Source organism: Scyliorhinus torazame, chromosome 3, assembly GCF_047496885.1.
Source record: "Scyliorhinus torazame isolate Kashiwa2021f chromosome 3, sScyTor2.1, whole genome shotgun sequence".
Lineage (NCBI taxonomy): Eukaryota > Metazoa > Chordata > Chondrichthyes > Carcharhiniformes > Scyliorhinidae > Scyliorhinus > Scyliorhinus torazame.
This window is the reverse complement of record NC_092709.1, coordinates 268,314,979-268,338,776: the sequence shown is the minus strand read 5'-3', so window position 1 is coordinate 268,338,776 and position 23,798 is coordinate 268,314,979. Positions and strand designations below refer to the sequence as shown.

General features: G+C 46.8%; 2 protein-coding genes across 5 annotated transcripts in view; one reads left to right on the top strand and one right to left on the bottom strand.

The window, feature by feature from the left end:
• The window catches only part of kiaa1328 (KIAA1328 ortholog), a 248,111-nt gene extending 241,777 nt beyond the window's left edge, over positions 1 to 6,334 (bottom strand). Inside the window, exon 1 of one of the 3 annotated variants that reach the window (XM_072497237.1) lies at positions 6,270 to 6,334. Coding sequence is in view for 1 of the 3 variants with exons in the window: in XM_072497236.1 (XP_072353337.1) it covers positions 6,242 to 6,290 (49 nt within the window). In the remaining 2 variants the exon portion in view is untranslated. Of the gene's footprint in view, positions 1 to 6,241 lie in introns of all 3 variants that reach the window. The other 2 variants (XM_072497238.1, XM_072497236.1) reach the window with 2 other exon arrangements.
• A 257-nt stretch (positions 6,335 to 6,591) lies between these two features.
• Positions 6,592 to 23,798, top strand: part of tpgs2 (tubulin polyglutamylase complex subunit 2) — a 52,773-nt gene continuing 35,566 nt past the window's right edge. For both annotated transcript variants that reach the window (XM_072497235.1, XM_072497234.1), the window contains exons 1-3: positions 6,592 to 6,805; positions 9,150 to 9,229; positions 22,826 to 22,913. In XM_072497235.1, coding sequence (XP_072353336.1) covers positions 6,733 to 6,805; positions 9,150 to 9,229; positions 22,826 to 22,913 — 241 coding nt within the window. In that variant the 5' untranslated portion in view covers positions 6,592 to 6,732. The remainder of the gene's footprint in view (positions 6,806 to 9,149; positions 9,230 to 22,825; positions 22,914 to 23,798) is intronic.

Genomic DNA, 23,798 nt, shown 5'->3' with positions numbered 1-23,798 from the left:
ATTACTTTCTACAAAAAGTATTTCTTCCAAACATCTAAAACTCTTCTCATCTCCAGCATACACATCAGGACTTAACGAGGAAGGGTTGGACAGGCTATACCCATTGGAGTTTCTCAGGGGATCATGAGTCTCAAAAGGCAGTGGAATCAGGGACAGGTGCAAATGTGGAGTTGAGGTTACAATCAGATCAGCCATGATCTTATTGAATGGCAGAGTAGGCTGAAGGGGTCCAAGTGGACTCCTGCTCCTAATTCGTACATTCGTAACATAAATGCACTGAACTATAATTAAGAAAATTTGACAAACCAGGACCCACTCCTCCACATATTCAATCAGACAAGTTTATTTATAAAAGCAAGTTTATTTATAATGTCCTAACTCCTATACATAACCTACTATCATCAAAATTAAGCATCATACTACCAACCAGTGATCCAAATCATTGAATTTTTTTTTTTTTAAACTATATTTATTAAGAATTTTTCAACAATATTCTGCCATATCATTTATCCAGGCTTCCACGCTGGGGGGGCTTCGCCTCTTTCCACATTAACAAGATCCTTCGCCCGGCTACTAGGGACGCAAAGGCCAGAATACCAGCCTCTTTCGCCTCCTGCACTCCCGGCTCGTCCACTACTCCAAATAGTGCTAGCCCCCAGCTTGGCTTGACCCGGACTTTCACCACCTGAGATACTGTTCCCGCAACTCCCCTCCAGAACCCCTCCAGTGCCGAGCATGACCGAAACATATGGACATGGTTCGCCGGGCTTCCCGAGCACCTCCCACATCTGTCCTCCACCCCAAAGAACCTACTCAGCCTCGCCCCCGTGATATGCGCTCTGTGAACTACCGTAAATTGTATCAGGCTAAGCCTGGCACACGAGGAAGAGGAATTAACCCTACTTAGGGCATCAGCCCACAGCCCCTCCTCAATCTCCTCCCCCAGCTCCTCTTCCCATTTACCTTTTAGCTCGTCTACCAAAGCCTCCCCCTCTTCTTTCATCTCCTGGTATATTGCCGACACCTTGCCCTCCCCGACCCATACACCCGAAATCACCCTGTCTTGAATCCCGTGCCGGGAGCAGCGGGAATTCCCTCACCTGCCGCCTCACAAACGCCCTCACTTGCATGTATCTGAAGGCATTTCCCGGGGGTAGTCCAAATTTCTCCTCCAGTGCCCCTAAGCTCGCAAACGTCCCATCGATGAACAGGTCCCCCATTGTTCTAATCACTGCCCGATGCCAGCTCTGAAACCCCCGATCCATCCTTCCTGGGACAAACTGATGGTTATCTCTGATCGGGGACCACACCGAAGCTCCCATCGCACCCCTGTGCCGTCTCCACTGCCCCAGATCTTTAGCGTTGCCGCCACCACCGGACTCGTGGTGTACTTTGTCAGCGAGAGCGGCAGCGGTGCCGTCACCAGCGCCCCCAGGCTCGTTCCTTTGCAGGACGCCATCTCAAACCTCTTTCACGCCGCCCCCTCTCCCTCCATCACCCACTTTCGGATCATCGCCACTTTGGCTGCCCAGTAGTAGCCACCCAAGTTCGGCAACGCCAACCCTCCTCTATCTCTGCTATGCTCCAGGAACCCCCTCCTTACCCGCGGGTCTTGCTTGCCCACACAAACCCCATAATGCTCCTGCTTACCCTCTTAAAGAAGGCCTTGGTAATCACAATTGGGAGGCATTGAAAAACAAAACGAAACCTCGGGAGGTCCACCATTTTAATCAACTGTACCCTGCCCACCAGCGAGTGGCAACATGCCCCACCTTTTAAAATCCTCCTCCATCTGTTCCACCAGCCGCGTCAAATTAAGTTTGTGCAGTGCCCCCCAGCTCCTAGCTACCTGAATCCCCAAGTATCGAAAGCTCCTTTCCGTCCTCCTCAACGGTAGGTCATCTATCCCTCTTCCCTGATCCCCCGGATGCACCACAAAGAGCTCGCTCTTTCCCACATTGAGCTTATAGCCCGAAAAGTCTCCAAACTCCCTTCGGATCTGCATGACCTCAACCATCCCCTCCACTGGATCCGCCACATACAGCAACAGGTCATCTGCGTACAGTGACACTCGATGTTCCTCTCCCCTCGAACCACCCCCTTCCATTTCCCCGACTCCCTTAACGCCATGGCCAAAGGTTCAATTGCCAATGCAAACAGCAGAGGGGACAGGGGGCACCCCTGCCTCGTCCCTCGATACAGCCGTAAATACTCCGACCTCTGCCGGTTCATGACCACACTCGCCACCGGGGCTCTATACAGGAGCTTAACCCAACTAATAAACCCTCCCCCGAACCCAAACCTCCCCAACACTTCCCAGAGATACTCCCACTCTACTCGGTCAAAGGCCTTCTCCGCGTCCATGGCTGCCACTATCTCCGCCTCTCCCTCCACCGATGGCACCATTATCACATTTAGGAGCCTTCGCACATTAGATTTTGCTGCCTGCCCTTTACGAATCCCGTCTGGTCCTCATGAATCACCCCTGGGACACAATCCTCAATCCTCGTAGCCAACATTGTTGCCAGCAACTTAGCATCTACGTTGAGGAGCGAGATCGGTCTATACGACCCACATTGCAGTGGGTCCTTATCCCGTTTCAAGATCAAAGAGATCGTCGCCTCCGACATTGTCGGGGGCAGGGTCCCCCCCTCCCTTGCTTCATTGAAGGTCCTTACCAGCAACGGGGCTAACAGGTCTACAAACCTCCTATAAAACTCCACCGGGAACCAATCTGGCCCCGGGGCCTTGAATGCCTCATTCACTTTCACCGCACTCCGCACCGTAGTTCCCCTGCCATCCTTGACCCCATCTATTTCCCTCGCTGCCATCCTCTTACGGAGCTGATGTGCCAGCATCTGACTCGCCTTCTCCCCATATTCATATATCGCCCCCTGTGCCTTCCTCCACTGTGCCTCTGCCTTCCCTGTGGTCAACAGGTCAAACTCCGTCTGGAGACTTTGTCTCTCCCCGAGAAGTCCCTCATCAGGGGCCTCTGCATATCACCCTCCCACACACTTCCTCGACTGCCAGCAGTCCCACATCCAACCGCCACAACGGGCGTTGGTCCTGCTCCTCCCCCAGCTCTCGCTCCACCCAATGCGGGGCATGGTCTGAAATGGCTATGGCCGAATACTCCGTTCCCTCCACTTTCGGGATCAATGCCCTGCCCAGAACAAAAAAATCTATCCAGGAGTAGGCCTCATGTACGTGGGAGAAAAAATAAAATTCTCTGGCCAAAGCCCTGGCAAATCTCCATGGATCTACTCCCCCCATCTGGTCCATAAACCCCCTAAGCACCTTGGCCGCAGCCGGCCTCTTACCCATCCTAGATCTGGAACGATCTAATGCTGGGTCCAGCACCATGTTAAAATCCCCACCCATTATCAAGCTCCCTACCTCCAAGTCTGGTATACGTCCCAACATCCATTTCATGCATCCAGCATCGTCCCAGTTCGGGGCATATACATTCACCAGTACCACCTCCGTCCCCTGCAACCTACCGCTCACCATCACGTATCGGCCTCCATTGTCCGCTACTATGTTCTCGCCCTCAAACGACACCCGCTTCCCCACCAATATTGCCACCCCTCTATTCTTCGCATCCAGCCCCGAATGGAACACCTGTCCTACCCATCCCTTCCTTAACCTAACCTGATCTGCCACCTTCAGATGTGTCTCCTGAAGCATGACCACGTCTGCCTCCAGTCCCTTTAGGTGCGCGAACACTCGGGCCCTCTTAACCGGCCCATTTAGGCCTCTCACATTCCACGTAATCAGCCGGATTGGGGGGCTACCTACCCACCCCCCGACTAGCCATCTCCTATCTTAGGCCAGTCCCGTGGTCACGCCTCCCGCACCCTCCAGTCCCCCAGGCGGGGAACCCCCGTCCGGACCACCTCTTCCATTTTCAGTTCCCCCTCGGACAGTGCATCAGCAACCCTTATGTCCCATCCCCCCCCCCTTCCCTTCCCGCTAGATCCGCATCTAGCACTTTTGCTCCCCCATATTACTTCCATGAGTCAGCTGACGTCTGCTGGCCCCGGCTTCCCCCGCCTTCCCGTTGATCTCCCCGTGTGGGAGTCTCTCCTCCTCCTTGCCTTCCTCCATCCCCCCCCCCCTTTTAGCGCGGGAAAAAGCCCGCGCTTTCCTGAGCCAGCCCCGCCCCCTATGGCGCAGCTCCTGTTGCAGCCATTATCCCAGTTCCCTCATCCCCGAGTCTCGCCTCCCTCCAGCACCGACGCCCACTTTCCCCATCATCTCGTCTACAAAAAAGAAGAAAAAAAGGGGGGAATTTTAACCAGAACTCTACACACATCCCCATCCATCATCCCACCCATAAAGTAATCTTTACCCATATTTGCAACCCCGTACACAACCAACATCTCCCCCCACAACCACATCCCCTCAGTTCGAGTCCAATTTTTCCGTCTGAATAAAGGTCCAAGCCTCTTCTGGCGTTTCAAAATAATAGTGTCGGTCCTGATAAGTAACCCACAGTTGCGCAGGCTGCAGCATGCCGAACCTGATTTTTTTTTGTGCAGCACCGCCTTGGCCCGGTTGAAGCCAGCTCTCCTCCTTGCCACCTCCGCGCTCCAATCCTGGTAAACTCGGATCACCGCATTCTCCCACCTACTGCTCCGCACCTTCTTGGCCCATCTCAGAACACTTTCTTTGTCCGCAAAGTGATGGAACCTTGCCATTATCGCCCTTGGTGGCTCATCAGCCTTGGATCTCCTCGCCAGGACCCGGTGAGCCCCTTCCAGCTCCAGGGGGCTCGGAGAGGCCTCCGCACCCATCAGCAAATGGAGCATTGGAGATTCTTCCTCCACGACCTGTTCTCCAGTACCTCGATTCTCTCGGCCCACCTCCTGTGCACCGGCTCGTGCGCCTCCATTTTAACCGCCAGGCCCACAATCTCGTCCTCGTTCTCATCCGTTTTATCTCTCACCTCGCGAAGCTCCACCGCCTGGGCCTTCTGGGTCTCCTTCAGCCCCTCGATCGCCAACAGCATTGGCGCCAGCACCTCCTTTTTGAGCTCCTCCACACAGTGCTTAAGGAACTCCTGCTGGTCCTCATGTTGTTCGATCTCCGCCATCTTGCTTTTTCCCCTTCGTTTTTGCCGCTGCTCCAGAGCCTCTTTTCCCACCGCTCCACTGCTAATCTCGGCCATACAACGTAAGGGGGGGACCTTACTTCACCTTCCCACACGGGATTAAATCAAAAAAGTTCCGTTGGGGCTCCTCTGGAGAGCCCAAAAGTCCGTTATCGCGGGAGCTGCTGAAATGTGCGGCTTAGCTCCGCATCGCCGCAACCGGAAGTCGATCCAAATCATTGATATAGTGAAAAACAATAATCTCAGCACAGGTTCCTGATGGACCAAACCATTCATTTATTATCCACCTCCTACAGCCCTTCAACTCAAGATTGTTTTTAGAAATGATGATACACAACACGCAGACGTCTATTAATTCCTTCTAATAACTGCACCATAAATAACTTCAAACTATAACTTCTGTAATTTTCGAGTTACAGCTTATTTTTCTCTATAAACAAAGCCAGAACTCACTTGTATCAGCCTATATGCTAAAGTAATTCCTTTTAAGCATTTAATTGGGACGTTCAGAAATCATGATATATATGCAAGTTTTTAATTTTACTGCAACCAATTAGATAGATGCAAAAGTGATTACCTTTGGGTAATTATTCAAATCCCAACTTCAACTATGGGCAAACTTAATGGAACGAATAAAACACAGGCGGCCAGCAGAGTACAGTACATGCCATGACCTTAGTAACGTCACTGTACAACTTCTACTGTACTATTAAAACTTGGGGGCGGGGGTGTTAATGTTGCAAGTCTATTTTCACAAGTGTTTTTCTGAACTCGGTCGTTTTGACTGGAGCAAGAAGGTAATTGAAAACACAACGTACAACTGTTGCATTAAACATCGCAGTGTATAAATTTATTACCGAAAGTAAAATCTTATTTATGGACAACAATTTCGTCCGGTGAGCTCTAAGCAAAACCATTACCAATCTGGAAACACTGAGGTGGATTGACGGAAGTTGACATTTACTTTTCAATCAAAGACACAGATTGATAAGTAATATAATTGCTAGGTGTTAGCCACAAAGACTGAATTTCAAAAGCCGATATAAAATACTTCGTTCTTCCAAATATTAATAAACAGCCAGCCTTAAAATGTGACTTGATTTTAAAGAACATACAAAAGGATACGATCTTCGCTCCAGAAAACTTCACTCACCAAATTGCCGGCCTTCGCCATCTTAAACAACCGCCACTCCCATCGTGCACCCTGTCCGCCTGTTACTCCCAGTGACGTCACCGCGCCAGCCCCTCCCCCTGTGCACCGCCCCCGCCTGTGCACCGCCCCCCTCAAGCACGCCACCAGTGTTCTCCTCGGCTCTTCCATCCCTCTGCCACGCCCCCTACCGCCTCCGCTATGTCCGTAACCCCGCCCTCTTCTACCTCCGCCCCTCCGTTCCCGCCCCTCTCCTGCCGGCCCTGCCACCTGCTGCTGGTGGGGAGGAACTACAGCACCCAGGGGGCTTTGCGTTTGACGCAGTCACTGCGTCGAGGGCGAGAGGCGACAAGGAGACGGGGAAAGGTCGCTCCTTCATGCGCGGAATAATCTATATTTTAGGGGTTTATGTGTGTATACAGTGGAGTAGCTTTGTTCAGGTTGTCGGAGAGAGGCCTGGGCCAGGATGGAAGACGTTAAAACGGAGAATATGAAGGACTTGGTAGACCGGCTTACTTTAGGTGTAACCAGGATACTGGGTGAGTGAGGGCAGTTACCGTTACCATGGGAATTAGCGGGTGAAGCCGGGCTTTACCTGGGTGTGAGGCGGGAAGACGCTCAGCTCACATGATCAGGAACAAGTTTGGAAAATTGTGGTGGTGTTCTAAGAAGAGAGACATGGCAGTGACATTTATGATGATCGATTGTAGACTCATGTAAATGTTAGTAAGATTTAACCTGGTCATTTCCATGTATTTAAGTATGAATTGACATAACAAGAAAAACTATATACATTTGGAAACATCAACATTAAACCTGTAATTCGTTTCTTGCTCTGCTGCAGCCATTTAATGAACGTACCTGTCGAACTTTTCTTGTAATAAAAAGTGGTTAACCAGCTACAACTGAAAACTGTTTTGGTCATTGAGCCATATATAAATCAATCCAGAGAAACAACTGCTGTAATACACAGCAGACATTTAAACACTCCTTTAAGAGGGAAGTTTTTTTCAGCTAAATTTTGTTCGCTGTGTTTGTTCAATCTCTGGTATTGTGATTAGATTGAGTAATGAAATGAAATGAAAATCGCTTATTGTCACAAGCAGGTTTCAAATGAAGTTACTGTGAAAAGCCCCTCGTCGCCACATTCCGGCGCCTGTTCGGGGAGGTGGTACGGGAATTGAACCGTGCTGCTGCCCTGCCTTGGTCTGCTTCAAGCCAGCAATTTAGCCCTGTGCTAAACAGCCCCTAAAGCTAGTACTGTGTAACTGTAAACATTTAAATAATGCCTTCCTCACAGTAAAATGTTCCATTGCATTAAGCACCCCCCCCCCTAAATCAAGTTTCTTAGAATATACAATTGGAAACCTGTGAATTCATAAGCATTAAAAGCTACATGACATTGTAAGTTCCATACAAGCCAACAGGGTACTTGGTAAAGTTTCACTCCATATTCTTTCACTAGGGGATTTTCACAGGATGATCACAATGAGTACAGGCAATGGCCGCACGAATTTGAAAGGCTCCAACAGATTTTCCTTAAATTAATCCTTAAGGCATGATGTGGAGATGCCGGCGTTGGACTGGGGTGGGCATAGTAAGAAGTCTTACAACATCAGGTTAAAGTCCAACAGGTTTATTTGGAATCACAAGCTTTCGGCGTGTAGCTCTTTCATCAGGTGAGTGCTCTCTGATGAAGGAGCTATGCTCCAAAACTCGTGATTTCAAATAAACCTGTTGGACTTTAACCTGGTGTTGTAAAACTTCTTACTGTAATCCTTAAGGGGCATGGAAATTAATGTTTGTGGAATATTGTTTCAGTCCATAATTGTACTTGGCAGGAGGAGTTCGCAAAGTAAGCACGTTGGGGTATAAACAGTTGGCTCTGTCGGTTACAAACTCTTCAAGCTCGGCCGTTTTGGTCTTAATGTACTGCATAGAAATATTTAAGGCAGCTCTCTGCTTTAAGGCAGCCTTACTCAACAATTAACCAACCAATAGGAAAATCCAAATTGAGTACATATATCAAGTGTCACCAACCGCAATAAATTAAATTTCATATAGTTATACAATACCTTTACATAATAAAATCGGAGGTCTTGTGGCACTATGTTGCACCCCTACCATTGGACACCAAGACTTGTTGGCCACTGAAGGAGTGTTCATAATATAGTTCAATGTGCTGCTGATCAGTTTGGGAATCTTTCCACCATCATTCCCCAAAGGGAAAAACAGTGTGAGTGAAGATGCACAAAAAAGTCCTATGGTTCTTTGCAGGAGCATTATAACAGAAAATATGACTGAGAGCTCCATTAGGATATGTTAGATCAGATGACCAAAAGCTGAGTCAAAGAGTTTTTTTTATAAGGAGTACCTTAAAAGAAAGTTGGAGAGGGGATTCAAGATCATAAAGCCTAGGCAGCTGAAGGGATGGCCATCAATGGGAGGGGAATTAAAATTGGGGATGCTCAAGAGTCTTGAATTAGATGAGTGCAGATATTTCAACCCAAAATATGTATATACCCCGCTATCATTACTTTTGGACAGAAGCACCACTGAAATGCCTATTCCCGGTGTGTTTTGCTGTTTGCAATGGCACCAGAGTCAGGTGAAAGGACATTGACCTGAAACATTGACTATTTCTCTCTCCACAGATTTTGCCAGATCTGCTCAGCCCATGTTCCACTGCATTTGCAACATTTTCTGGCTTTTTTTTTTGGAACATCACAATGTCCTTAATTTTGAATTCTAATGGGTGAATTTGGTGAGAAGCTCCAAAACTAAATAAATCAATTTAAATAACAGCTGCAGTTAACAAAACAATTGAAGTGTGGTAATAAAGGTGTCTACAAACCCCACTTACCGAGACTTCTAACATTTTAGAAAGTCGACCTGGTGTGACAGAAGTTCGATATGTGGAAAAGGAACCAGCAGAACGTCATATGATTGTCTCATGGGAGCAGGTGAGCAATCTGACCTTTTTACTTTGGATATGATCTGTACACTTAACTTTTGATTTGCCTCTGTAGCCACTTAAAATGGCCAACCCCCGATTCAAAATGGCAAACGGCAAAGGCTGATGGGAAAGTCAGCCAACAAGACAAAAAACAGCAGCTGCAGGTTAGCTGTGTATTTACCTTTGGAAAGGCCAGACACTATTGATACCAGCAACCATCAGCATAACAAAACAACAGCCATCTGCATATTAATGAGCAATCCACGGGAACAATAAGCAACATTTAGACACACAAAGCAAAACCAGACTCTTCGGCGCCAGCAGGAGCCTACACAAAAGGAGGTGAACGAATACCTCAAGACCGCCCATCGATCAGGGAACCGCTCCAGCATTGGAGAAAATTGAACCAAGCGATTGGGACAAAGTCCAATTACTTGGGACCAGGTACAGGGTCCGCCCCGAAAGGAAGGAAGCCCCTGGGGACTATAAGAATTGAGCCCCAAGTTCAAGTCTCTCTTCTTGCTCAGCTCTTCACTCTTCAGCTCTCCTTCCTGCCCGGGTCACCCAGCAACAACGAACCATCATTGACCGTGACCGGAGCAGTGAAGGTCAAAACCGTAAGTCTTACTTCAATGCTCGCTACGAGATAGGCGCTCCTAGCTACCAATCTGTACCAACTTCGAATCCCGCAGGCTCAGAACCCAAACGAAAGGCCATTTGTTTCCCTGACCTGGTGGGCCAGTTCCAAGTTAAGTATAGGCCTGTTAGTTGTAGAAGTATCTTAAACGTAGAATTTATGCACGAGCAGCGATTACTGTGTAATAAATGTGCTTTGATTTAAACCTTACTAATCGGTGTACTGGATTATTGATCATTACTCGGACTTGAACCATGTGGCGGTATCATAAAGATACCTGGCGACTCAAGAGCAAAGGTAATAAAACAGAGCAATTGAACCAAGGCAAAGTTAGCAACATTATTTGGCGACATCCTGACGGGATCCGATGTAGAAGTGGAAAACCACTCCGGGAGAACCCAGAATTTGAATTAAAGATCCAATTGGCAACAGAAAATCACACGTGTTCAAGCAGCTCTGATCAATACTCATAAATTCGGAAGTGTGTGTATGCATGCGTAACTAACCAGGCGATAAGGTAAAACTGATAGATTTTTTTGTTGCGACAAAACTGTCGGAAGTTTGTATTTCGGAAAGTAGCAAAAGCCGTACCCGTATTTACAGCACCGCCTTAATACCCCTGTCCCAAATTTGAAGAGCAGCATTCGGATTAATGCCCCTGTCCCAACTTTGAAGAGCATCATTTGGATAGGAAAGAAGGCAATGCAGCGCCTCATGAACCCAGAGGAATTTGCGGTCGCAGCGACCAGCAGCAGTAGAGTGGGACAATGTCCCATTTGGGAGGAAGAGATCAGCAAATCTCTCAAAGGGAAAGGATGGCCCCTTTGGAATTAATTCTGTGATAATGAGGAATCAGGCCCCGGGAGTATAGGACATACTTGGTGGGAGAACCTGAGCTAGATCCACAAAAAGAGCTTGGGGAAAGCTCGCAAGCCAATGGCAATCGTGTCCTGTTTGGCACAATTGCGAGGCACAGAAGAGGTCGTTAGGACGCTCCGGAAAGAAGTTGAGGGCATACATCGAATGAGTAAGGTCGATGTAAGCGAGGTAGAAAAGGAGAATTTGGAATTGAGAAGGAAGTTGGCAGCAAAAGATGGATAGGTGGAGGATGCCAAAAGGGCACACCAGTCTTGTCTGGCGCACTTGAGCAGCTTCCAGTCTCAATACGAAAAGGCATATCAGGACACGCAACGTGCCGTCCTGGTACGTGAAGAAACGGAAAAACAGAAGCATTACAGAGACAGTGCAGCGATCTAAAGGCAGCATTAAGAGCACTCCATGCTGCCACCACAGAACAAAGACAAAGCACGCTAGATCACGCAAAGTGCCGGAAGCAGATTGCAGAGCTGCAATCGCTGCTTTCAGTTCAGAAAGGTTTCCAGGAAACCTTTGGAGAAAAATTAGATCAGGAAGACGGCCCTGATTGGGAAGAATTGAACGAAACAGCGCAGAGATATGTTCAGGGAACATGTGCGCAGGGAAAGCCACAAAAGAGGAAAGTGCCCCAACCCCCCACACAGCAGATAGTTCAAGCTCCAATGAACCCAGTAACCACCCACCGCACAGCCACATCGGACAATGAGGAATTTCTATACTCTACCCCCTTAACAGTGACCCAATTACGGGACGCATGCGATAAGATCACACCGTTCCTCCCCACATCCGACCCCCACCATTTCTTTGCCACAGTTAAGCATCAGGCGACCATGTACGGCGAATTTTGGTTCAACCCGACCACACTTAGTACGGACAAGCAGGTTAGGGCAGTTCTGCAAAAGAACAGGGCAGTATTCGCGACCCACAAGCACGACTGTGGACAGATGACTGGCTCCGTAAAAATAACAGGACCTGACCCTTGACCCCAAAAACAGTATGGATTTCCCCAAGAGGCAGAGGGAGAAATCCCCACGGTAATAGAAAGCTTATTAGAGCAGGGTGTACGTAGATCAGTAGCCTCCACTAATAATGCCCCGATTTGGCCAGTGAGAAAGCCCGATGGATCATGGCGACTGACCATCGATTACCGGGAACTCAACAAAGTCACCCCCGCAGCAGCCCCCACAGTAGTAACAAGTCCCGAGACCATGCTCAAGCAGGGACTCAATTCCCGATTCTTTACGGTTTTGGATGTCAGTAATGGATTCTGGTCCATTCCATTGCAAAGGCGTGCCAGTACAAATTTGCCTTCACCTTTAAAGCAGTACACGTGGACATGCCTGCCACAAGGATTCCACAACTTCCCCTCCATTTTCCACCGACAGCTGGCAAATGGTTTAGCCAAATTTTCTCGCCCCGAATGTCTGGTACAGTGTGTAGACGACCTACTACAGCAGACACACCAAGGAAGAGCACATTGAGCTTCTGTCCGAACTCCTGGAACTATTACACTCAATCGGTTGTAAAGCCAACCCCAAAAAGGCCCAGATTTTGGAAGAAAAAGTGATATATTTGGGGACAATTATCACACATGGTAAACGCAAGTTCGAGCATAAAAGGATTGACTCGATTGCTAAATTGCCCCTTCCCCAGAACGTTTCAGCCCTCCGGTCGTTTTTAGGACTGGTTGGCTACTGGCGAAACCACATTGACGGTTTCCCCAGCAAGGCAGCGCCCCTCTCAGGCCTTCTATAGAAGGGAGACCCCTGGGAATGGCTTCCGCAGCATACGGATGCTGTGGACTCTTTAAAACAGGCACTCATAGTAACCCCCGCACTACAAGTTCCAGACCCGCTTTCCCCTTATGCCATAGAGGTTGCAACCACAGACCGCACCCTTTCGGCCGTGCTCCTCCAGGAACAGTTAAGGCCCGTAGTTTACGCCTCCAGAATTTTAGATGCTGTGGAGCAGGGATTTTCAGCCTGTGAGAGACACCTGCTTGCAGTATTTTGGGCAGTGCAGTACTTTTCATATATTACCGGACTGAACCCCATCACAAATCTCACCGAACACACCCCCACCCAACTTTTACTGGACGGACGACTCAAGGACCGTACAGTAAGCCAGATTAGAGCAGCGAGATGGACCCTTCTCTTGCAGGGACGGGACATCACTGTTATAAGGACAAAGACGCACCCCTATTTAGCCGACAACTTACAGTACCCCGGAACCCCCCCATGAATGCGAGATTATCTCTCCACACCACAACACAGGCTTCTTTATTGCTAAGACACCCACCAGAAAGATAGGTAGTTCAACCCAGAGCCCCCAGCACACGGACATGTGTGAGCCCATAAAGATCTATGTGGATGGATCTTCCACAGTCTTGGATGGGAAACGCATAATAGGTTGCGGTATCTATGTCGAGGATGCGCAGGGACACGGCCCTTGAGGAAATATTGTTAAAACTTCCAGGCCACTTCGGCGTGCAGGCAGCAGAACTAGCTGCCATCGCATATATAGTGGAACACCCAGATTCCTTCCCCAGCCCAGCAGACATCTACTCGAACAGCCTCTATGTCTGCAACAGCCTCACGGAATTCCTGCCCCTGTGGAAAGAAGTGGATTTGTTTCTGCAGACGGAAAACCCCTCCCCTCAGCCCCATTGCTCCATCACATTTTAGAGAGAGCCCAGAACAGGACTTTTGGGATAATTAAAGTTCGCAGTCACCATCGTTCCTCCTCCTCTCCCCTCCACTCCCCCCCCCCCCCCCCCCCTACCGGAAATGTGAAAGCCGCCGCACCGGATAAAGCAGGTTCCAGGCATGGATATTTTTGGACAACCCCCGAAAGCGCACCAGTGAATGCAGGTCAGGTCTCGCAGACAAAGATCGAGGATCTAGTGAAGGCCCAGAAGCAGGATAGCAATCTCAGGGAGATTGTAAAAGGAAAATATCCAGCACCCCATGAGAGGTTCAAAAATGTACTGACGACACATGACGGTGTGGTGTTAAAAGACACCCTTTATGTGGTTCCTGAATAGGACAGGAATCAACTGATTTGTTTGTTATATGACGGTCATGGACATCAGGGAATCGATCCCACTACAGCCCATCTCAAGCAGCTTTGTTGGTGGCCGAATTTAAAGGAAGATGTAAACCACGACATAGAAAATTGTCTTATCTGTTCCCAGAATAACCCTGACAGATATGCCAAAAAGGCTCAACTCAGCCACACCCTACCCGTTAATGGCCCCTGGACTAACCTCCAGATTGATTTTATAGGACCATTGCCCCCTTGCAGGAATGGCTATAAATATGTACATGTGGTAATTGACACATTTACGAAATGGGTGGAAGCATTCCCAGCCTGCACGAACACTGCAAAAACCACAGCCAAGATTTTGACCCACCACATCTTTACAAGATGGGGACTCCCCAGCAGCATTGAATCCGACCAAGGCTCCCATTTTACGGGACGTGTCATGCAGAACGTCCTCACGATATTTGGCATCACCCAACAATTCCACATAGCATACCACCCACAGTCGAGTGGTATCGTGGAGCGCATGAATCGGACCCTAAAATCCACCCTCAGAAAAATGGTCCAGAACAACACCACTTGGGACTCAGTCCTCCCTTTTGCGCTGATGTTTCTGCGTAATACAATTTCTACTTCCACAGGTTACACCCCACACACCCTCATGACCGGACGCCCCATGAAAGGCACAGAATATCTATTAGGTTTAGACTTGACCAGCCCCAAAGTGACAGCCCTCACACACGAGAAAGCAGTACAACAATTAGTGGAAAATGTTAAAACGGCTCAGCTAGCAGCCGCAGTAAAATTGGGCGCAAGGAAGAAACTGAGCAAGGCTTGTTTCAACAAGACGGTGCATGCGACTGAGTACAGTATAGGACAGCAAGTTGTGCTCTCTATATAACCCCAGCACATTCCTGTCACCAAAATACTCGGGTCCGTACTCCATTGCGGATAAATTAAGCCCTTCCGTATATAAAATAAAGTACCCCAACGGAAGACTGCGTGGTTCCATATAAACCAGCTGAAGGCATATGGAACACAGTCTAACCACGCACACCACGTCATGCTCGACGCAGCACACCACACCCCGCCCACCGCCAACGTAACCCTACCATGCCCCAACACGTCCAGCCCAGCCACGGACTCGACCTCGACTCCACCCCCGTAATATACACTCCGCCCCGGAGCGCCCACAGACTGCAGCAGCAGAGACAGCGACTGTGACTCGGACAATAGCCACAGCACGCCTCCCTACTGTCCCCATGCAACAGGACCCACACCCAGCGATTCCGACTACGATCCAAGTTATCCCTTCATGATCACTTTCCTGAACAAACCCCACCACCGACCACCGAACTACACTGACGACCCCGATTCCGTCCCCACACAGCTAGACACCAACTATTGACACCGAGATAACTTGTTCCGCAACGACGAGAGCGACCCCACCTCACACCATGCAGCCCATTCAGCCCTGATACACTCGAGAGTTTGGCACCCGGGTCTGACTCCCAGAACGAGAACCCCTTTGCGACCCTGTTCGCAACCGAGAACTGAGGTGTCCAGATGATGTTTTAAAGGAACCGGTTGGGAGAAGTGATGTCCTTTCTGATGGAACCTGCAGAATGTTTTATGTTGTTTGTAAGTTTGTTAAATGTTGTTTGTCAGACAGGAAAAAAATGTCCACTGCCCCACCCCCTTTCGGCCGAAACCTCTGAGGACTTGCCCACAGAGACTCACTATTGCCAGACACTAGTTCAGCGGAACGAGCTTGTCTGCAGAGACTGGTTAAGGTACCAGATGCCCGTTCATAACTGCCCTTCTGGTTCAAGGGAAAGAACCACTACGGCAGCTCCACCACGATGACTACATTTCTTGCCCGTTCTTATCGGTTGCTCAGGCAGTGGAGAATCGGCTTGGGACCCGCCCTGCCTAGGAACCCCCCTCTGGTCAACTACGCTTGGGTAGGAGAGACACGGCATTGGTAGCCGTCCTACCCGGGGACTCCATCCAACTCTTGCCCGTCGCAGCCCATACGCACCTAATTTGGGAAATTTTAGTTCAAAAAGTTTTGTTTTGTTTCAGGTAACCCTTAGGTTGCCAGCCACATGCCATTTACATCCTGAAACATTTGGAAGGTAAATCGCGCAGTCTGCGAGACGGCTCGCACTGGTTCATTATTTGGAAGTGTGTTTTGTCCTAAAATTCTATTTTTTTGAAAAAGAAAATGAGGGAGTCACACATAGTGACCAATTATAAAGGGAGTAATTGGCACTAAAGGACAGACAGACTATTGTACGAGATGTTAAACAAAGATAGTTACAGACACAATGCTTGTTTCCACAGAACTCCAGAAACTCCAGGACCGGAGAAGAAAAGACAAAAAAAAGGAAAGAGGAGAGCCATGAGGACTTCCTTCACATGGATCATCACCATAATAATGGACATTTGGTTGCGAGTGACCGCGAACCCCATGACTTCAAGCCCCCCAGCCGTTAATGTTTCACTTCCCCACAGTACCCAGAGCCCAGTCACCAGCGACACCACATCATCTTGGTGTGCCAGGTTTATAACCTGGTACTCTCTGTCATATGTAATAGAAACCTTATAGTAGTAGCGATACTCTGCTGCATCATGCAGACTATGCGTCTAAGGAAATGGAGAAGGAGAGCCTACCGCGCTCGAACCCCGGTATATAGGATCAAGATCCCCTATTTTTGGATACGACCAGACCCCCGACCCCCGCGATCTATAATAAAGAGCACTCATTTGCGGTTTTATTGTAAATAAAGAAATGTGAAGAACTGTTCATGAGCAAATTGTACGATCCTGAGCTTGACTGCCAAGCCAGGAAAACTGTGTGTTTGTATGGTTGAGGAAGGTCGAATGATGAAATGTTTAAGTGAGTGTAGTGTACTAAGAATAGTTAGAGATTCCCAGTTTATTGTTTTGTAATGCATGTCCCTGTTTGACATAGCGCCCTTAGAATTGTCAGTTAAAATTTTTTTGCATAGCTTTGGTCAGTGCAGAGGCCATGAAGGAAGTGCCCCCTCCCCCCAGGTCAGGGAATGGAAAGCAACATAGTTATGTGATCCTTCACGCTTCGCGTTAGGATCACAAGGAGGGGATGTGGCCACTTAAAATGGCCAACTCCCGATTCAAAACGGCAAAGGCTGATGGGAAAGTCAGCCAACAAGACAAAAAACAGCAGCTGCAGGTTGGCTGTGTATTTACCTCTGGAAAGGCCAGACACTATCGATACCAGCAACCATCAGCATAACAAAACAACAGCCATCTACATACTAATGAGCAATCCCCGGAAATAATAAGCAGCATTTAGACACACAAAGCAAAACCAGACTCTTCGGCGCCAGCAGGAGCCTACACAAAAGGAGGTGAACGAGCACCTCAAGACCGCCCATCGATCAGGGAGCCGCTCCAGCATTGGAGAAAATCGAACCAAGCGATTGGGACAAAGTCTAATCACTTGGGACCAGGTACAGGGTCCACCCCGAAAGGTGGGAAGCCCCTGGGGACTATAAGAATTGAGCCCCAAGTTCAAGTCGCTCTTCTTCCTCAGCTCTTCACTCTTCAGCAGCTCCTCTTGAGCTCTCCTTCCTGCCCGGGTCACCCAGCAACAACGAACCAACATTGATCGTGACCGGAGCAGTGAAGGTTGAAACCGTAAGTCTTAATTCAACGCTCGCTACGAGATAGGCGCTCCTAGCTACCAATCTGTACCAACTTCGAATCCCGCAGGCTCAGAACCCAAACGAAAGGCCATTTGTTTCCCTGACCTGGTGGGACAGTTCCAAGTTAAGTATAGGCCTGTTGGTTGTAGAAGTAGCTTAAACGTAGAATGTATGCATGAGTAGCGATTACTGTATATAATAAATGTGCTTTGATTTAAACCTTACTAATCAGTGTATTGGATTATTGATCATTACTCGGACTTGAACCATGTGGCGGTATAAAGATACCTGGCGACTCGAGCAAAGGTAATAAAACAGAGCAATTGAACTAAGGCAAAGTTAGCAACACTTCTCAGAAAAGATTCTTTTAGATAATGTTTTGGAGCTCCTACGCATTGTTCCTGTCAAATCAAAGCATTGTTTTGATGTTATCTATTAATGATATTTACATTTGCTAACCAAAGAATACAGTTGATTATTAATTGTCACTTAACAGCACACAAAACCTCACATAAAACGTGCATAATAACTAAAAAGGTCATAACATTGACAAATGTAACATTCATGCACTTGATTGTATTAGTGGTTGTGTAACCTGTGTCTTTTTCACTTTTGACAAAGCTGTTGTAACTGTCATCAATACAATATTCTACATTGTGTATGTACAGCAGTATTCTCTACAATGTAGATTTGTATTGCACAACTTCATATATTAAGAAGCTATTGCTTTTCTTTGTTAATGGTCGCCGTGTTGGATCCTTTTAGTTGTAGTTTCTCAAAAGTGCTGACCTGCAGAGAAGTCCGTCATAGGAGGTCAAATTATTATCATAGTCTTTGTTATAGAAATACTGTCATCCACTTAAATCATAAGAAATAGGGGCAGATCAATATGGTCGTGGTTGATCAGCATAAGCACAATTTTCCTGCCATCCCATATCCCTTGATTCCCAGAGAGATCAAAAATCTGTCCCACTCGGTATTAAATATATTCAATAATGAAGCATCCAGAACTTTCTGGGGTATAGAATGACAAAGATTCACAGTCCTTTCTTTGAGTGAAGAAGTTCCTTCTCGTCCCTCTGGGAATTTCCTGCAATTTCTGTTTTAACTTTTGATTATGTACATGGTCATTTACAAAACTGCTGTTGGTAAGGGAAAATAAATTATTTTCCAAGTCCCAGACAGAATACACTCATTTAACTGTCTCTGGATAATTCTTCACAATTTCTTTTCTCTCCCACACTCAGCATCATCTAGGAACAACATAAACCAAAAGAAGGGAAAAAATGTTTTTCATTTATAAAGCGCTTTTCACGACAAGCAGGCATGTCAAAGCATTTTACAGCCAATGAATACCTTTTATAGTCGTTATTTTGTATAAAACCATTCCCATTTGAATGTTTTATGAAGAAATCTTTGATACAAAAGTAGAATTTGACACACAAGGAAGTATGAGACCAAGTGACCAAACATTTTCTCAGAGGTATGTTTTAACGACAGTCTTAAGGAAATACAGAGAGGTGGAGAGGCAGAGTGGTTTAGAAAGAGTATTCCTGATCTTCAGTTACTGAAACAAAGACCATCAAGGTGACCTGATCAAAACCGGGGACATGCAAGAGACCAAAATTGATCAAAAAGATTGAGAAAGTTACAGTGATGTCACCATTGGGCAGTATGTAAGTGAAAAGTAAAAAGCCACGGATAGATTCTTAGACGACCTTAGAGTTACATGATGTGGGAATGGTAAAATAGGCCATTGCAGTTGTTTTCTGGTTACAACTGGATGGAATTGGCAACTTCAGTCTCCTCCAGTAAGACAATGGAGGAGAAGAATTGTAGGAGGATGGTGTGGTCAACGGTTTTTCTTTAATTCATCCATGGGATGTGAGTGTCACTGGTAAGACTAACACTTATTGCCTTTTGAGAGCTGATGAGGGAATTTCTTGAATCGCTGCAGTCCCTGTCATGTAGGTAGACCCAGGATATGGTTTGGAAAAGAGTTCCAGGTTTTTGACTCGGCAACAGTGAACAAATGGCGATATAATTTCAAGCCAGAATATTTTGTGGCTTGAAGGGAAACTTGCTGGTTTTGGTATTCCATCTGCTGCCCTTGCCTTTCTACATAGATGTGGGTTTGGAAGGTGCTGTCGAAAGAGGCTTAGCGAGTTGCTGCTGTGCATTTTATAAATGGTACACTCGAGCCACTATGCAGTGGTGACCATAAAGTCTTGGAATGGCTGCTGAGGGAGTGAATGTTTAAATGGGATGATGGGTTTCTTTGTCCTGGGTGGTGTCAAGCTTCTTGACTAAGTCTAAGGATACAGATAAATTATTTAGGACTGAGGTGAGAAATGTCTTTACCGAGAGAGTAGTGAGCCTGCGGAAGTTGCCACTACAGACAGCAATTGAGGCTTGATGTATGTTTTCAAGAAGGAGTTAAATATAGCTCATGGAGTGAAAGGGATCAAAGGATATGGGGGGAAAGCTGAGTTGGATAATCATAATGAGTGGCGGGACAGGCTCAGAAGAGCCAAATTAAGTACTATTTTTTCTATGTTTCTTGAATGTTGTTAGAGTTGCACTCAATTCAGGCAAGTGGAGAGTATTCTATCACACTCCTGACTTGTGTCTTATAGGTGATGGCCAGCTTTGGGGAGTCAGGAAGTGAGTTATTCGCTTCAGGTTCCCAGCCTCTGACCTGCTGTTACAACCAAGGTATTTATGACTGGACAAAGAAGTTTCTAGTCAACGGTAACCCCTCCCAGGATGTTGTTGGTTTATGGAATTGTGTTAATGGCAGCAGACAGATTGAGATAGATGAGTAGTGATAGTTTACCAAAAGTGATGATCATTGAATGCAATTTATAACTTTGATAAGAACCATTTCAATGTTGTGGAAACCTGATTGGAGGGTTTAAACGTGGAATTGCAGAAAATATGGGCACAGATTTGGAAGGTTGACAACTCATTCAAGGACTTTGAAAAGGAAAAGCAGTTTGATTTTGTTCTGGTAGTTTACGAGGGCAGAGTGTGAAGCATGGGTTTTCTGAGAGGAGTGTGGGGCAGTACCCACGAAGAGGGACTCAATTCAGTGGGACTACGGTTGGCATAGCACAGGGCTAAATAGCTGGCTTTTAAAGCAGACCAAGGCAGACCAGCAGCACTATTCAATTCCCGTACCAGCCTCCCCGAACAGGCGCCGGAATGTGGCGACTATGGGCTTTACACAGTAACTTCATTTGAAGCCTACTTGTGACAATAAGCGATTTTCTTTTAATGTCATTTAATTTCATAGCAGGATATTGGCCTCGTGGACAAGATTAGCTCAAAGAGAGCATGCAGGGAGATAAGAGAGAAAGTAAATAAAGGTTCAGGGCTGGACCACAGTAACTTTAGGGATAGCCTGGCCTGGTGAACTAGGAAAAGAGTAAAGTGGCAGAAGTATATGAATGGATCGTTTCAATCTTAGTAACTCCTAAGAGAAGTCCATCGGTTCCTCACACTTGGAGGTAAATGAAGAGGTGGTTTTAAGAAGACAGTTTGTATTGGTGAAGATAAATCATGGATTATCCCTTGTATTCAAGGATGATTGGTGAAGATAAATCATGGATTATCCCTTGTATTCAAGGATGATCCTAAGTTAGTGTGTTTTGACAGAGGTGAGGAGGACCCAATAGTGTTTTATGTAATCCAACTAGATCCAGCATTGAATGACTTATCTAATTGTCCACTATAAACATTTAATGCCTTGGATTCAAGGGAATTGAGATGTCTGGGGCCATTGCATTCCAGACGGAACGATCAAGGTGAGAGAGATTAATAGTTTAATGGGGACAAGGGAATCACAGGTGGAGTTGAGGGTATGATTGAGCAGATTGGCAGCTCTACAAATGTTCTGATGCATGGAGGGCCAAGCCCACCTGAGTTATACCAAGCCACTGCATATACTATCAATGCTTTCAAAGCCCAGTTTTACTAAACTTCGTCAAGCATGCCATCATTCCATGCAGCATACTGTATTTCTTCTTAGTTAAAAAGAACAAAATATTTTTAAAAGAACATTAATTTACAAAAGCAATAAAGCAGAGTTTTTGCCTTTTTGGTCCCAACATAATACATGGCACATTCTATGATATTGTACTTTATTTAAAAAAGAAAACTAATGTGATCATTTGTATGCCCTGTTTTATGGGCACAGGTGTGAAAATTGATGAGATCAGCCTACTAATCACACAGAGTGGGAGAACACACTTGTGCCTGAGCTGCCTGGCCCATTGGTTTACAGTTTTCAGAAAAATGGAAGGTATCACAGAAATTGGTCCCGTGTAGCAATCATAGAATGTAATTCAATAAAACAGACTCATTTGGTAATCCTGTAACCACTGGAATAGCACAAGAGTGATAAAACTGTTGTAGTTTATATATTTGGATGTGTTACATAAAGATTTTTGTGAAGGTTCTTGTTGGTGATCTTCATTGCTGAATGTTGAGAAAGGACCCTTTGGGATTGTGGGTGTGAAATGGATGAGAGTCCAGGTTGGGACATGGAAGTGGATCCCCCAATCACTGCCTGGCATACTGTCTAGTTACATGGTGTCCAAAATGCCCCCTCCTGTTCTGTCATCCCACCTCCCTCCTCGCCAAGTTTGCCGTCTCTGCTTTCTTCATTGCTTTTCCTGGTCTCGCTGCAGAGTTTGAGGCAATGAAAGAACTGTTCCCATATGTGGGCCGTCTAGTCGTTTTTCTTCATCGATCATTTAGCAACACTAGCGAAAAAAACCTTCCCGGAACCCAGCACAGAGCTCCCACCTACTCTGTCTACGAAGTTACTGAAAAGCACCTTACCACCTTTAATTAGCACAGATTCAAGTCCCAACTTGCACACCTGACCTTTGGCGAGTGATGTATAAATTTGTCGGCTGGACTTTAATCAAGAACATTTTTAATCCTGGCATTGCATCAGCTGGTTTGGGCTCCGTGATACCAGGATAGCATTGATTCAAGCTATTGTAGTGCACGTAGATGATGCACCTGCATATTCCTTTCTTCTGCCCTTAGTTGGTGCAGGAAGCAGCTGGCAGCATGCCCGTACATGGTGTGTGATACAATGGCACTATGGCTACAATAGCTCTGATGCTATGTGAACCAGATTTGTGCCCCATATCCCTCCAACTTATCATGGGGAGCAGCAGGAGAAATGCTTGTTGAGTTTTTATAAGTGGCATTTAATCTATCCCTGCCAGCAACTTAAAAGATCCAATATATTCTATAACTACTTCAGTTGAAAAGCTTGGTTTAGAACTGTTTTGTTTTATTTAAACCTGAACCTGAAATATTCAGCTGTTTATGCTTGCAGAAAAATTGCTGTTTGCTTCCAGAGGATCTACGGAATTTTTACCAAATGACTGATGGTTTTTTGATGACCTGGAGTATAAAATTTGATGGTAAGACAGTTGAGCTTCTGTTGTGTATCTATATGGTCAAATTCTTATGTTTATACTAGTCAGTTTCCCATCACATTGCACATGTAGTATTGTCAAGTGAGGTATTCAAGAAAAGCAGAGTTAGAAGGTGGGATTATTCTACCTGTGCAGACAAAAATAATTAAGTTTGCTTTTTGTCATGTTAATATACTTATTGTTATATATCTATTATAAATTCTAGTGACCACAATTAAAATGGAATTTAAAATATATTTTATTCAAGGCATTTTCATATAAACAAACAAAAGCAGAAGAACAACAGCATTATAAACCACCAACTACCCCCCCCCCCGCCCCCAATACTGCCCCGCTCCCCAATACTGCCCACTTCTCCCATCCCGTCTTCCCATTTTCACCCCCTTACCACCACCCTGCTGACCCCTCAATCCTTAAAGAAATCAATAAACGGCTTCCACCTCCGGGTGAACCCATCCATCAACCCCCTCAAGACAAACTTGACCTTCTCCAGCCTCAGGAATTCTGCAAGGTCGCTTACCCACCTCCCCGCCTCTGGCAGCTCCGAGTCCTGCCACCCAAGCAAAATCCGTCTCCGGGCTATCAGGGGGACAAAGTCCAAAACATTAGCCTCCTGGGTCTTCTGACACCCCGAATATCGGCACTTCTGGGCTCGGGACCACCTTCACCCCAGCCGTTCGGACATCACATCTGCGAAACCCTGCCAGTCCTATGTGTCCTATGTATTACTTTAAACAGGATGAGGCTTAGCCTCACACATGATGAGGACGCATTCACCCTCCGCAAGGCTACTGCCCACATCTCGGCCCCTACGTCCCTTCCCAGCTCCTCTTCCCGCTTACGCTTTATGTCCCCCACCAGGTCTCCCTC